Here is a 15,029-nt window from a genome sequence, read left to right on the forward strand (position 1 = left end):
GTATCGCGTTTTTTTCGCGACTATGTCGCGAAAAAAACTTGTTTGAAAGAACTGTATAGAAGCACACCGAGTCCGATCGAGACGCACGTTTTGATGTATTTTGTGTCTGTGTGCGACGAACGGTATTTGAGTTGAAAAGTTTCGAAAATCCGTAGGAAAAAGTTTAATAATAAGAAGAAAAAACAGATTCATTCAGCCCTCCTCCACCTCACTGATGTCTCAGCATCCACACCTCCTCGTTCTTCACTCCTCCTCCACTACTACCAGGGTCTACACTCTATCAGTTAAGTTTATGTTTCTGTACAGCTTGTTGAATGAACTTTAACTACATCAGCTGATCTTAGCTCTGTTCCTGCTCCATGTTTTATTATTTATTATGGTTTAGGTTAGTTGGTTAGTCAGAGCTCTCACACAGGAAGTAGATGCATTCACACAGAAATGAACCAGACATAATCTCAACACTATTTTAATGAATGCAGACATGCTGGTTAACACAGTAAGAGGCTGTATTCATCTGTATGTGCAGAAATGGACTACAGAGGACTTGTAGTTCAACTTGGAAATACCTCAACTTCCCTTTTTTTTGTTACTGCTGGTTCACACACTTTGCACTTTGCAGGACGTTACCTCTAATATGAAAAAAAAAGTACAAAATATGTCCATGAAGATTAGAGTTAAATGCATCACAGAATAAAACTGAGCAATAGGAAGAAAAGATGAATCCTAACATGTTATCAGAAACAGGAGTGAATTAAAGCGAGAAGCTGGAAATATATGAACAACAATCAGGAAGGCAAAATAAAATAAGACACAATGTTTTATGTTATCAATCACAAAACAACATCTGCTGTATGTGAGGTCAGCACATAGATATGGACGTGGTGATAACTGAAACAGAAATGAATAATGACATCAACCTGTCTGTTTCGTTTTTTGTTAAATGAGTTGCATGGATAAAACTTGCAGCACATTAAATCTGAGTCTCCACACAAACAAAACACACTTCTCATTTTTTCTTGACTTCCGCATAGAGATAATCTGTGTCGTTAGCAGTCTGTGTTAATCTCTTTGCTGGTTTGTTGATGTTGACCTGTGCGTACGCCGTGTCCTGCTGCTGTCCACTGTCCTGCACTGAGACAAAGGACCTGTCACGTCTCTGCTTGGAGAAGTTGATCTCTCCATAATGGATGTTTTCTTCTTCTTCTGTTTCACCTGCAGGTTCTTCAACAACCAGATCTTCACCTCTTTGACTCTATAAGAAATGAACCACATGTGATGTTTAGTGAGGAAGATCTTCACCTGAATCCTTCCTGATTAAATCATTACTTTTACTTTTTGAATACGTTGAGTAGACTGCTCTGATAGAGGTAATATATAAAGTAACTAAACACTGAGTCAGGTAGACTACAGAGAAGTTTAGTCATTACAAACCTGAGTCTGTTGTTGAGTTTGATGCCTTGACTTTAACCACCTGGAAAACATCAGAGGCTGTTAGATTAACTATACTGTGTTTTAGGGTCAATATATTTGACAGTAAAATGTTAAGACTGATGGGAAACAGATGTTTTTGGATGTGCAGCTAAAATGTCAGCGACAGTAACTGAGTCATGTTTGCTGCTTTGATATGTGATAATTACCAAACAAAGATGATCAAGCAGATGAGTACGATGATCCCAATGATTCCTCCAAGAACTGGTTCCCAGTGTGAGGAGCCTAAAACAAGACATGATTTAATGTGGACGTATTGATATAATGAAACCAGATATAACTCTTACTGTGTTTGAGTAGATTCAGAAAAATTACCTTCAACATTCAGATGAATCTCAGGAACTGAAGTCTGATAGCTCTCTGTTCATAGAAAATTAAACCAAGTGAAACTAAAGTAGACAGAGAACATCAAAAAACGAAACAAGAGAAATAAGACGAGAGCAGACTCAGTTCACTTCTGCATTTACCTTCAACATTCAGATGAATCCATGGTGACGTCTGGTTACCAAGTTGATTTGAGGCCACACAGTAATAAACTCCTCCATCAGTCACATTGAAGCTGTAGAAGTGTACTTCAGATACGATCATGGGTCCATCTTTGCTGTTCTTGAACCAGGTGAAGCGTCTGACGGGAGGCTTGGCTCTGCTGGAGCAGGTCAGGTTCACCCAGCTACCTGCTGACACCAAACCTGATGGACTGATGGATGCTGAGGTGTCTTTAGGAGCATCTGAGGAAAATGTGACAGAGATTGACTTTATTCATCACAAACAGCTGACATCCCATGAATCATCATGTGCTGACAGGATCCAACAACAAACTCTGGTTGTCTCACATGAAACATTGAGAGTCTCTTGTGTCTCTCCTGTCTTAACGTCTTTTCCTTCATTCACAGGATATCTGACAGAACAGATGATGTTGTATCCATCATGTGTGTCTGACAGAGTGATGGTCTCCTGGATTTTAGTTGTAAAGGTCCCATCTGTGTTTTCCTCTATTTTGTTGTAAGGGTCTTGTTGAAGATTCCAGGTGAGTTGAGGAGGGGAGTGTGGACAGGGAGTGAAAGCTGAGCAGGTTATAGTGACAGACTCCTTGTCCTTCACATCACCTGAGATAGTAATACTGGGTCTCGAAGGTCTCAGAGGAGAATCTGTGGTTTAACATGAAACACACATTATTGTATTGAATAATTGTTGTGACAAAATTGATTGTTAGTACAGCTCAGTTTTTTACTGTTTTATTGAATCTTTCCACTTTTATGTCATGTAGATTACATGTTTTACAGAGGTTAGGGTTGCAGAGTTGGTTTACTGAAGCAGAAACAGACTTCACATCATATTTTAAATAATCTTAAAAAATTTAATTGAATTAAAAATAAGAAATAACAAAACCTGTCTTACCTTTGACTGTTATTTGAAGAGGATCACAAACAGCTGTTGCCTTGAACGGCCCGTTCTCTATTCTGAAGTAGTATGTGTCTGAATGACTTGTCTTTAAATTAGAAAACAGAGTGGTGCAGTTTTTCTGATTCAAGTCTCCAGTAATATTCATTGGATAGATGTTTACTGACTTACTACTGTTGAAGACTATATTATTTGCATTAGGAACAAAATATGAGTAACTTTTAATCCACACTCCAAAGGTTTTTCTTCTGCTGTCAAAGCCTTTTTCTGTTCTCTCACTATAGTTACATGGGATTTTCAAACAAGATCCACTCAGTGCTTCCATCTTCTTTGGTGTAGTAATCAACAACTGTGAACCGCATTGAGTCCAAGCACCTGTAAGACACCCTAAGACTAATGATGAACATCATGTGGATCATAATTGCCTGAATAGAAAGTTAATGAGACACAAACTCCAGTTCATCTGCAGCATGTTACATGTGGACCCTTTGAACAAAGTCAGTAGAAAATATTTCAGACTAGAAATGATTCAAGTAATGTCTCCAAATAAAAGAGACTGAACAAACAGCTGACCTGAAAGAAAGAAGACACTCAGTAACATGTTGACTGTCACCACGTTCACACACAGGGCTGCCATGACACTCATCTCCTAGACTGGAAACAAAGACAAAAACTACCGTATGTTGGTTTTACATATTTGAATGAAAACAGACTTTTGAGCAAAGTATACTTTTTTAAAACCACTTTAAATTCATACAGTCAACCCAGGAATTCTATAATACCAACCATATTTAATAAAATAGAGAAGCACTTTGAATGCATGTTGAAGGTAAAATCTAAATAATCCAACATGACTTCATGTTCAAAATGTTGCTGAAGCAACTTCTCATTTCTTTGTGACTGGTTCCATCAAAACCAACTAATAAAACATGTCATGTGTTTTCTCTCTGGTTAAAAAGTTAAAAAGTTAAAATATATAAAAGAACAAACATTGATCTTACCAAATTAATCTGCAACAGAGAAAAAATATATTTTTTAAATCCAGTAAATTGTGATTTTCAGTTGATCATCAGCAGATCAAATAACCAGCGTCTCTGTTCAGTAGCTGTTTTAAAAAGACTTCATCCTTCCTGCTTTGACCTGCGAAAGAGGAATAAAGTCTTAGCAGCTTAACCTCATGAGGGCGTGACTCCGTTGAGCAGTAGTTTGAATATTTACACGTTTTATAAGTCGAGAATATTTTAATAAGAGTGGCTGTGTGAGAACTTTTGTTCGCGACTATTCTGAACATCTCAATAAATGTCAGTCATCAAACAGATAACAGACTTTCACATAAATAAAATAAATAGACTCAACATCACAGGTTATGTGGAGCTACAGTCGTCACATTATTCAACTTCCTCTATTTAAAGTTCTCAGTCTTTCCTCAGCACATCTTTTGAGATCACACCACTACTCTCTGTTCTCACTCCATCAGACACAAACATATATTAAAATTAAAACCATATTAAAATTACTGATAGAGCAAAGTGGACAGTATTGATTATATTATCGGTGCCTGTCCAAGGTTGGGACGGTACGTTTTTTAATCAGAAGTGAGCAAGTCCCACCTCTGATCTGGTGCCAGTGTCTTGGTGCTTAGTGAAAACCTGAGGATTCATGTTTACAGCAAATACTGAAACAGCACATGCTGCAAAACAGCATTAGTGTTAATAATGGTTAAGTTGTATGCAGAGGTTTTTATTTCACTGCACATGTTTGTATGAAGTGAGTAAAAGTATAAACTACCATTAAATCAAACTCAAATTTAATACAACATTAGTTCTACGCTGGTAATGTGGATGTAGATTTGTTTAATTTAAACTATAGTTCTCTCTTTACAGCGTTGGGGTCTTTATTTACTGTACATTGTTATATGCAGATAATATACCACACCTAAACAGAGGGACAGATATGAAGCCAGACCACAAATAGGAACTATGATTTTAGCAGAGCAAACTATGAGAGCTGCAGGCAGTTTCCTGTCAGTAAACACCACATACAATATTTTTGTCCAGGCCTCTGTGTCTTTTAACATGAACTTTCATGTTGTATGAGCACACAGTGAAGGTGTGAACTCATTGTTTCTTCACTTTAGTGTCCTGTCAGCAGTCTGTGTGAAGCTGTTTTCTGGCTAAGACTCTTTGACCTGTGACTAAACCATTTCTCTCTGCTGTCTGCAATGACACTATCAGGACTTTTAGACAACATTACAACACCTCAACAGCAACAATTCAGGTCAGACATATCAAGTGCGTTTCGTTAGGGATTGTAGAAATTCAACTTTCAACAATCTCTCTTCTAAGATGAGTCCACTTTTTAATAGCTTGGTGGTAATCACCGCTGGGGAAATCAGACCACAATCTGATCCTGCTAAAACTTCACTACAAGCTATTGGTTGCACGGTAACCCACCACAAAATGCTCCTTCAGGAAATGGTCGCAGAGACTGCTTCCAGTCCACGGACTCGGGAGTCTTAGAAAGGATCACTGGATGCACCACCGACTACATCAATTTCTGTATGGATGTTGTTGTTCCCACCAGAACTGTCCACTGCTTCCCCAACAATAAGCCATGGATCATCAGGAACATCAAGGTCCTTCTTAACTAGAAGAAGAGGGCTTTTAAGGACGGTGACCTGGAGGAGCTGAAGCACGTGCAGTAGGAACTCAAGGTACAGCTGAGAGAGGTGAAGGAGAAATACAGATCTAAGGTGGAGCAGAAGTTGAAGGATGACTGCACTAAAGAGGTGTGGGACAGCATGAAGACCATCACCGGCTGTAGCTCCAAGAAGAAGAGCACTGTGGAGGGGGATAAGGAGAGGGTGAACCAGTTCAATTACTTTTTTGCACTGCCCCCTTCGCTGCTCTTATAGGCGGTTTAGACGTCTGATGTCCAGGCAGATGACAACGATGACAACGATCACTGCAGTACCCGAAGTCCACAGCTGACAGCTCTGTGTTCACAGAAAATAAAATCAAGAATCAAGTGAGAAAAAAGACGAGAGCAGACTCAGTTCACTTCTGCATTTACCTTCAACATTCAGATGACATCAAATTTGTAGAATAATCAAAGAAATAAAAAGAAGACATGTGAGGTAAAACCCTCTGAGGAACATAAATACATGACTGTAGGATGTTTGAGCAGCACCTTAGCACTGTCTGTCTGTGCTGCACCTTCTCTCACCACAAGGGGGAGCTCACCGTCCTGAAATATACATCACACTATTTACATGTACAGTATGGTGTTCCTTCCTCACTTTAACCAATCACAACCTCTGTCTGTGGGCCAATCATTTTGTCTGCTGTCATTTTAAAAACTCCTCCTTTCTCTGCTGCTCTCAGTTCTCATTTCACTGTCAGATCCTTTCAGCCCTCCTCCACCTCACTGATGTCTCAGCATCCACACCTCCTCGTTCTTCACTCCTCCTCCACTACTACCAGGGTCTACACTCTATCAGTTAAGTTTATGTTTCTGTACAGCTTGTTGAATGAACTTTAACTACATCAGCTGATCTAAGCTCTGTACCTGCTCCATGTTTTATTATTTATTATGGTTTAGGTTAGTTGGTTAGTCAGAGCTCTCACACAGGAAGTAGATGCATTCACACAGAAATGAACCAGACATAATCTCAACACTATTTTAATGAATGCAGACATGCTGGTTAACACAGTAAGAGGCTGTATTCATCTGTATGTGTAGAAATGGACTACAGAGGACTTGTAGTCAAACTTGGAAATACCTCAACTTCCTTTTATTTATTGACTGCAGGTTCACACACTTTGAACTTTCCAAGATGTTACCTCCATAATGAAAAAAACTCAAACAACAAAATATGTCCATGAAGATTAGAGCCAAATGCATCAAAGAATAAAACTGAGCAATAAGAAGAGAAGATGAATCCTAACATGTTATCAGAAACAGGAGTGAATTAAAGCGAGAAGCTGGAAATATATGAACAACAATCAGCAAGGAAAAGGACATTTTCCTGTCTTTTTTTCTTTGTTAAATGAGTTGCATGAACAAAACTTGCAGCACATTAAATCTGAGTCTCTACACAAACAAAACACACTTCTCATTTCTTCTTGACTTCGGCATAGAGATAATCTGTATCGTTAGCAGTCTGTGTTAATCTCTTTGCTGGTTTCTTGATGTTGACCTGTGCGTACACCGTGTCCTGTTGCTGTCCACTGTCCTGCACTGAGACAGAGGACGGGTCACGTCTCTGCTTGGAGAAGTTGATCTCTCCATAATGGATGTTTTCTCCTTCTTGTGTTTCACCTGCAGGTTCTTCAACAACCAGATCTTCACCTCTTTGACTCTATAAGAAATGAACCACATGTGATGTTTAGTGAGGAAGATCTTCACCTGAATCCTTCCTGATTAAATCATTACTTTTACTTTTTGAATAAGTTGAGTAGACTGCTCTGATAGAGGTAATATATAAAGTAACTAAACACTGAGTCAGGTAGACTACAGAGAAGTTTAGTCATTACAAACCTGAGTCTGTTGTTGAGTTTGATGCCTTGACTTTAACCACCTGGAAAACATCAGAGGCTGTTAGATGAACTATACTGTGTTTTAGGGTCAATATATTTGACAGTAAAATGTTAAGACTGATGGGAAAGCGATGTTTTTGGATGTGCAGCTAAAATGTCAGCGACAGTAACTGAGTCATGTTTGCTGCTTTGATATGTGATACTTACCAAACAAAGATGATCAAGCAGATGAGTACGATGATCCCAATGATTCCTCCAAGAACTGGTTCCCAGTGTGAGGAGCCTAAAACAAGACGTGATTTAATGTGGACGTACTGATATAATGAAACCAGATATAACTCTTACTGTGTGTTACGGCCCTAGTGCCTCTATGGTTGTTTTGGTGTGTTTGTGCCTCTCTCTCTCCCACTCTCCTCCTCCTCCAGGTGATCGCCCCTCCTCCGACCAGCAGCAGTTTCCACTCAGGTAATCAGCTGATCCTGGTTAAAGAGTGGAGGAGAGGTGCGGCCCGGAGAGAGAGAGAGATGGTGGACCACAGTGGTGGAAGCGTGAGGTTGACTTTGCTTGTTGGAACTCTGAATGGTGAAGTACTGACTAATCTTTTCTGTGGAAAAGACAGTAATCTTTCTTGGTCTTTTGCCTGTGTTCTTTTTTCCCCCCAGGTGTGGTGGCGCTTTTGGTTCGTTTTGTCTTTTTTCCCCCCCAGGTGTGGTGGTGCCTTTAGTTTGTTTGTGGCTGTCAGTTCTGGTCTGTTGTGTTTAGTTTCGTGACCAGCTTTCTTAGTTATCATTGGTATTTTGTTTTTGAATAAAGAACCATTCTTTTACACACAGTTATCGGTCTCTGTGTCGCTTTCCTTTTACCCGGAAACAATTTTCTTTTGTTTTCCTCCCTTCATCCCCCGGCTACATACTCGGGAGGTAACACTGTGTTTGAGTGGATTCAGAAAAATAAATACTGAATGATATTTACCTTCAACATTCAGATGAATCCATGGTGACGTCTGGTTACCAAGTTGATTTGAGGCCACACAGTAATAACCTCCTCCATCAGTCACGTTGAAGCTGTAGAAGTGTCCTTCAGATACGTTCATGGGTCCATCTGTGCTCTTCTTGAACCAGGTGAAGTGTCTGATGGGAGGCTTGGCTCTGCTGGAGCAGGTCAGGTTCACCCAGCTACCTGCTGACACCAAACCTGATGGACTGATGGATGCTGAGGTGTCTTTAGGAGCATCTGAGGAAAATGTGACAGAGATTGACTTTATTCATCACAAACAGCTGACATCCCATGAATCATCATGTGCTGACAGGATCCAACAACAAACTCTGGTTGTCTCACATGAAACATTGAGAGTCTCTAGTGTCTCTGCTGTCTTGACGTCTTTTCCTTCATTCACAGGATATCTGACAGAACAGATGATGTTGTTTCCATCATGTGTGTCTGACAGAGTGATGGTCTCCTGGATTTTAGTTGTAAAGGTCCCATCTGTGTTTTCCTCTATTTTGTTGTGAGGGTCTTGTTGGAGATTCCAGGTGAGTTGAGGAGGGGAGTGTGGACAGGGAGTGAAAACCGAGCAGGTTATATTGACAGACTCCTTCTCCTTCACATCACCTGAGATATTAATATTGGGTCCTGGAGGTCTCCAAGGAGAATCTGTGGTTTTGTGCAAAATTTCACATCAGTTTTAGTTGTTTTCGTTTTTCCTCCTACATACTGAGCATAACAAATTTACTGAGAATGTTTAGCATTAGAGTTTAAGGAACAAGGTAGAACTGCTTTCACATTTCATTCAAGGAAAGTGAAATTATAAAACCTGTCTTACCTTTAACTGTTATTTGAAGAGGATCACAATCAGCTGTTGCCTTGAACGGTCCGTTCTCAATTCTGAAGTAGTATGTGTCTGAATGACTTGTGTTTAAATTAAAAAACAGAGTGGTGCAGTTCTTCTGTCTCAGGTCTCCAGTAATATTCATTGGATAGATGTTAACTGACCCACTACTGTTGAAGATTACATTATTTGGATTTAGGCCAAATCTCGAGTCATTTTTAATCCACACTCCGAAGGTTTTTCTGCCGCTGTTAAACCCTTTATCTGCTTTCTCACTATAGTTACATGGGATTTTCAAACAAGATCCACTCAGTGCTTCCATCTTCTTTGGTGCAGTAATGAAGAGGGCTGAATTTTCACGACAATCAGCCCAAACACCTGTAAAACCAGACTAATGATGAACATCATGTGGATGAAAATCTGCCTGAAGAGAGAGTTGACGAGACACAAACTCCAGTTCATCTGCAGCATGTTAGATGTAGACCCTTTGAACAATGTCAGTAGAAAATATTTCAGACTAGAAATGATTCAAGTAATGTCTCCAAATAAAAGAGACTGAACAAACAGCTGACCTGAAAGAAAGAAGACACTCAGTAACATGTTGACTGTCACCATGTTCACACACAGGGCTGCCATGACACTCATCTCCTAGACTGGAAACAAAGACAAAAAACAAAATATATCATGTGATTCCTCTCATGTTAAAATATTTAAATTTAAAAAACAGTAACATTTTTTTTTTTTTTACCAAATAAATCTGCAGTTAAAAGAAAGAAACAATATGGTTTTAATATTCAGTAATTTGTGAATTTCAGTTGATCAGCAGCAGATCAAATAACCAACTTCTCTGTTTAGTTGTCGTGGTGTAAAAGGAAACACCCAGACTTGACTTATTTTTTTCATTACCTCTGCTAGTTATCACTGAATAAATGCAAAAATACAAGAAGTCTTCATCCTTCCTGCTTCATCACTGTGAATGAGGAAGTCACCTTTTATGGTCATTTTGAGCTGATCAGGGTGTGAATGGTTTATTAATTTCCGATTACGTTCACTGTCGCATAACTGTCACTTACTGTCGATCACAGCTTTTCAATATTTATATCTACTGTAGAAGCAATGATATACTGATAAGGCAGAACACAAAGAAGAACTTTGATAACATCATGGCTGAGAAAAAACATATGAGCTGCAGGATGTGGAGAATTAAGTTTCCTGTCATTGAACTGTGACCAGTAAAAGCAACATATTCTCGTCCAGGCCTCTGTGTCTTTTAACATGAACTAACATCTTGTATGAGCTCACAGTAAAGGTGTGAAAAGTGTTTCTTTACTTGAGTGTAGGACCATCAACAGTCTGTGTGAAGCTGTTTTCTGTCCTGCACTGAGACAGGGCAAGGTTCAGGTCTCTGTTGAGAGAAGTGGACGTCTTCATGCAGGACGTCTTCGTCTGATAATTCAAGATCTCTTCGCCTGTTTGACTCTGTGAACAGACCTGTAGTTATTTGTAGTTTCTTGAAATTGCACAATACATTAACAACAGCAATTATGGCAAGTTACACTGTTGTTTGTTTTTTTGATATATGTTGAGGGGAGGGACCTCTGTGGATCATCCCAGATACTTGATCAGTATGGAATCTAGTGAATTTGGAGGCCAGGTTGACATCTTGTGTTGTTCTTCGTATTTTTTTTTTTTTTAGTTGTTCCTAAACTGTTTTTGTGTGTGTGTCTGTGTCAGGCTGCATCCTGCTGGGGATGGCTGCTGCCATCAAGGAGTGTCATTGCTATGGGTTTGGGGTGCCTGGTCTGGTCTAGGTGGGTGCTACATGTCTAAGTAACATCCACACATTTGAATACCAAGTCCAAATGTTTCCCAGCAGAATATTCCATTCTCACAACATCCACACATTTGAATACCTGTCATAATATTTTGGCTGATCGGTACATGTTCTATTATTTTAATTTTTATTTGTATTATCCTTATGCTTTTACAAAGCATTATATCTATTTGCCAGTCCATCATAACATTTTAGTTTCCTGTATATTTAGCTGAAGTCATGTTGGAACAGCAGCGACTGAGGGCAGCTATATGTGGAGAAGTAAACTGTGTTCAACTTCCCTTCAGTCAGTGTCGTCACACACGGAGACATTTTCTGTAAATTATTCTTGGATTTCCTCTTTTGATTGGCGCCTTTCAGTCTCATCCTGCCACCACCACAGTCTCCCTTTCACTGGCAGACACACATGTGGAGATTATTATTGTCTTAGTCAGAGTTTATGGACACAGGAGTTCCCTCATGAAGGTATGCTTTAACGCTGACCTTATTTTAAAGATGAGGAGGAGGATTTTAAAGATATTTATTGGGTTGTAAGAAACAGATTGTTCAGGAAACATGACTTGCACTATTTATTGTAAAGAAGTTGTGCAAACTGTTCACCACAGGGTGGCTTACAGATGGGTAGCTTCTTCTTCCTGCAGCTGTTGATGGTCAGAAAGTGTTCTGCAGAGGAGATAATGAGCAGCACCAAGCTCCTAACCATTTTAATTAAATCTCTCACTCATAGATGTTTATAAATTTAGTGACTTTTTCTGTTTTCTTTGCAGTGCCAGCCGAGACTTAAAGATGACACTTGCGCCTAAATACAACAAAATACTTTTCTTATCTGTGTTTTCAGAGGTGATTCTGGAGTTAATTGGTTCATTTCTCCTCCAGACTTGATCAACGGACAACAGAGCTGGACTCACTGCTCTGCTAGCAAACATAAACTAATGTGATTCTAGTGGAAGTTATTTTACGTAATAGTTGTAGGAGACCCCCCAGGGGACCCCCACCTGTCACTGAAAACATATCAAAGCAAAGCCAACATATATAAGACTATCCTCTTGTCAGCTTTGTCAGCCTCAGACTAAAAGTGTGTGTACATGTATCTCAATCAGGGACAAAAGGCTAAAATGGATAAAGACGCTTCCATAAAGGCATCATTTAGGGGCTTTCATTTAAGTTGAAAGGTTGTTTAATGTTGTTTAAAAAGAACAAAGAGGTTCCAGAAATTTGCATGTTCAACTCTTCATGAACAACCAGACTGTCCTACATCATTAATTGTATCTGACAACATCAGCAGAGTTGCAGTTAAATAGAAATTGACATAATTACGTGATGATTTACACTATATTTGAAATAAAATGTTGGCTTACGCAATCTGAACCAACCACAGCACACGTTTACAAGAGTTGCAGAAAAGCGTTAAAATAACAAACCTGTAGGTTAAAACATTAAAATATAAAAAGCAGTGACATGTTTCTTACCAGATGAGTCTGCAGGTGAAACAAAGACTGTAGAACGTTTTGATATCAGTGGTTTTGAGCTTGAGCAGATCAGAAAGAGACCAAGTAACAACTTCCCTGTTAAACCTACTTTGAAAGAAGGCGGACGTTATATATTAGGACTGTGAGAACAGTTGGTTTGGTTGTACAGCGACAACATCTCACATGACTTCCTGCTTATCTTGTGTTAATCAGGACATGTGAATTTGTGGTTTCTTAAGCTCATGAGGTGTCAATGACTAATTCAAACTTTTAGACCTGGCATTCATTCGTGTGGATGTTACTTAGACATGTAGCACCCACCTAGACCAGACCAGGCACCCCCACCCCATAGCAATGACACTCCTTGATGGCAGCAGCCATCCCCAGCAGGATGCAGCCTGACACAGACACACACACAAAAACGCTTTAGGAAATAAAATAAAAATGATTGATTTCCGCGACCTTTCACAGGACAAGCGGCGACAGAAGATAAATGAATGAATGAATGATTTCACAGCTCTGTGGAGGAAGCTGTCTCTCAGTCTGTTCTGATGTTTCTGTACCTTTTCCTTGAAGGAAGAGGTACAAACAGTCCATGGCCCAAATCTGGGAGAGGATCCCCACAATCCCCTGTGCAGTTCTTAACACCCAATCTAAGTCCCTCCTGTCCTGTGCTGTGCAGCTCCCATACCACACGGTCACACCGAGACAGAGGATGGGTTCTATTGTGGTCCTGTAGAAGTTTGTCAGTAGTCGACAGGAGAGTCCAGCCCTCTTCAGCTTCCTGGGGAAGAAAAGCCTCTGTTGGGCCTTCTTCACTATGTGTGGAGTGTTCACAGACCAGACCAGGTCAGGTATAGTCAAATGTGATGTGGTTGCCCAGGAATTTGCTTCCACTTATATGAGGAGAGGAGCGTGCTCTGTCCTTGACCACCTGTAGTCCATAGTGACCTCCTTGGTCTTTCTGGTGTTCAGAACAAGGTTGTTGTCTGAGCTGGGATGGATGGCAGAACAGTCATGTGTGAAGAGTGTGAAGAGAGCTGGGCTGAGCACACAGCCTTGCAGCGTTCCTGTGTTCAGGACCAGTGTGGATGATGTGCAGTCTCCAATTCTCACCACCGAGTAGAGATTGTTGCTTTAGAGGAAGTTTTCTGTTCTATAAAACACAGTCTGGCAAATGTAAATGTTCACATATGACTCTGTCAGTACATGTAGACCCAGCTCCTCTGAGGTCAACAGGATCTATAGCACATCAGGTGTTGATGTCGATGTCTAAACACGGTCTGTTAAATATATGAGTGACCCATGTATTTAAAGTGGAGCAGCTGGAGGACAGTTGATCCTGACATCAGACTGAGCGGTCAGGTGATGATGTTGTGTAGATGTACTTTACGTCACTGAAATCGTCTTCAGATGACGTGATGCCTGAGGTCAACAGGTGAAATGTTTTAAGGACATAAACTTGAGGAAAAAGCAAAAGATTTTAAGTGAAATAATGTGAAATAATATTGTTTCTGCAGGTTGTGTTCTTTGGACTGCACAGAAGGTTACATACCTGAAATAGCTGGTTATTTTTTACGTGATCAGGTTTTGTCTGATTTAGAATAGGTGTGTGTGCAAGGGTTCAATGTTAGATCCTCAGATTAAACCAAACATGCAGCCATTTCTGAATATCAGTTGATCAGCAGCAGATCAAATAACCAACTTCTCTCTGTTTAGTCATTCTCTTAAGAAGTCTTCATCCTTCCTGCTTTAATCCTGAGAAAGAGAAAGAAAATCTTTCGTGGCACCTTGACCTCATCAGGGTGTGAATGACTCATTTGTTCAAGCGAATCAATCCTATGCACCACTCAAAGACACCTGCACTGTCACTGCAAGACCAGTGGGGGTGGATCTGTTCTCTGTATGCAGTGCATGACACCAATTTATGCAATTATTTCAATTTTTTGCCAAATGTTTCCCGTAAATAAGATAAGTAAACAGACACACTTAAGCCTGTATTCATTATCCAACTGTACTGTGAATATGTTTTGATAAAATGCTAAAATAAAGACTTTATGATGAACATGTGAGCACCAGAAGTGGAACCAAATCTGATCAAGCATCTGTTCAATCCTTGGAAGAACCCTCCATACAACTTCTCAGGATCTGCTGCAAACCTCTTGGGGCCTATAATTTCACAGAACACCTTCAGATGAGTTCATTTCACACGTCTGATATATAAATAACAGCGAAACTACAAACACGAGGTTAGCACATAAATGGAAACATCCTGATGAGCTGACGACCCAGAGTATCTCTGTTCTGCAGCAAAGATTTATTGTGTTTGTGTAAAGGCTCCGATTACATATGTAAGATTCACAATAAATATTCTAACAAAAAAAGAAGCTTGGACAGGAAAATATCACTTCACTTCAATATCACTTATACTTTTACATCTTAGATTTCAGTGAAGAAAAACTCAAAGGCTC

At 39.8% G+C, this 15,029-nt stretch overlaps 2 protein-coding genes across 2 annotated transcripts; both read right to left on the bottom strand.

Annotated features, from left to right (window-relative positions):
* Positions 1–1,006: 1,006 nt before the first annotated feature.
* LOC311503729 (sialic acid-binding Ig-like lectin 14) lies at positions 1,007–6,465 on the bottom strand (the record flags this gene model as incomplete). Its single annotated transcript, XM_084566603.1, has 9 exons — positions 1,007–1,252; positions 1,432–1,471; positions 1,638–1,713; positions 1,956–2,216; positions 2,322–2,636; positions 2,887–3,264; positions 5,607–5,729; positions 5,815–5,884; positions 6,457–6,465. The coding sequence occupies 9 exons, from the start codon at positions 6,463–6,465 to the stop codon at positions 1,007–1,009; spliced, it is 1,518 nt and encodes a 505-aa protein (XP_084422729.1).
* A 1,722-nt stretch (positions 6,466–8,187) lies between these two features.
* Positions 8,188–9,726, bottom strand: LOC311503730 (sialoadhesin-like; the record flags this gene model as incomplete). Its single annotated transcript, XM_084566604.1, has 4 exons — positions 8,188–8,660; positions 8,766–9,080; positions 9,250–9,603; positions 9,708–9,726. The coding sequence occupies 4 exons, from the start codon at positions 9,724–9,726 to the stop codon at positions 8,287–8,289; spliced, it is 1,062 nt and encodes a 353-aa protein (XP_084422730.1). The 3' UTR covers positions 8,188–8,286.
* Between the last annotated feature and the right edge of the window lie 5,303 nt (positions 9,727–15,029).

This window comes from Chelon labrosus (genome assembly GCF_963514085.1).
Source record: "Chelon labrosus genome assembly, chromosome: 18".
In the NCBI taxonomy this organism is placed as follows: Eukaryota; Metazoa; Chordata; class Actinopteri; order Mugiliformes; family Mugilidae; genus Chelon; species Chelon labrosus.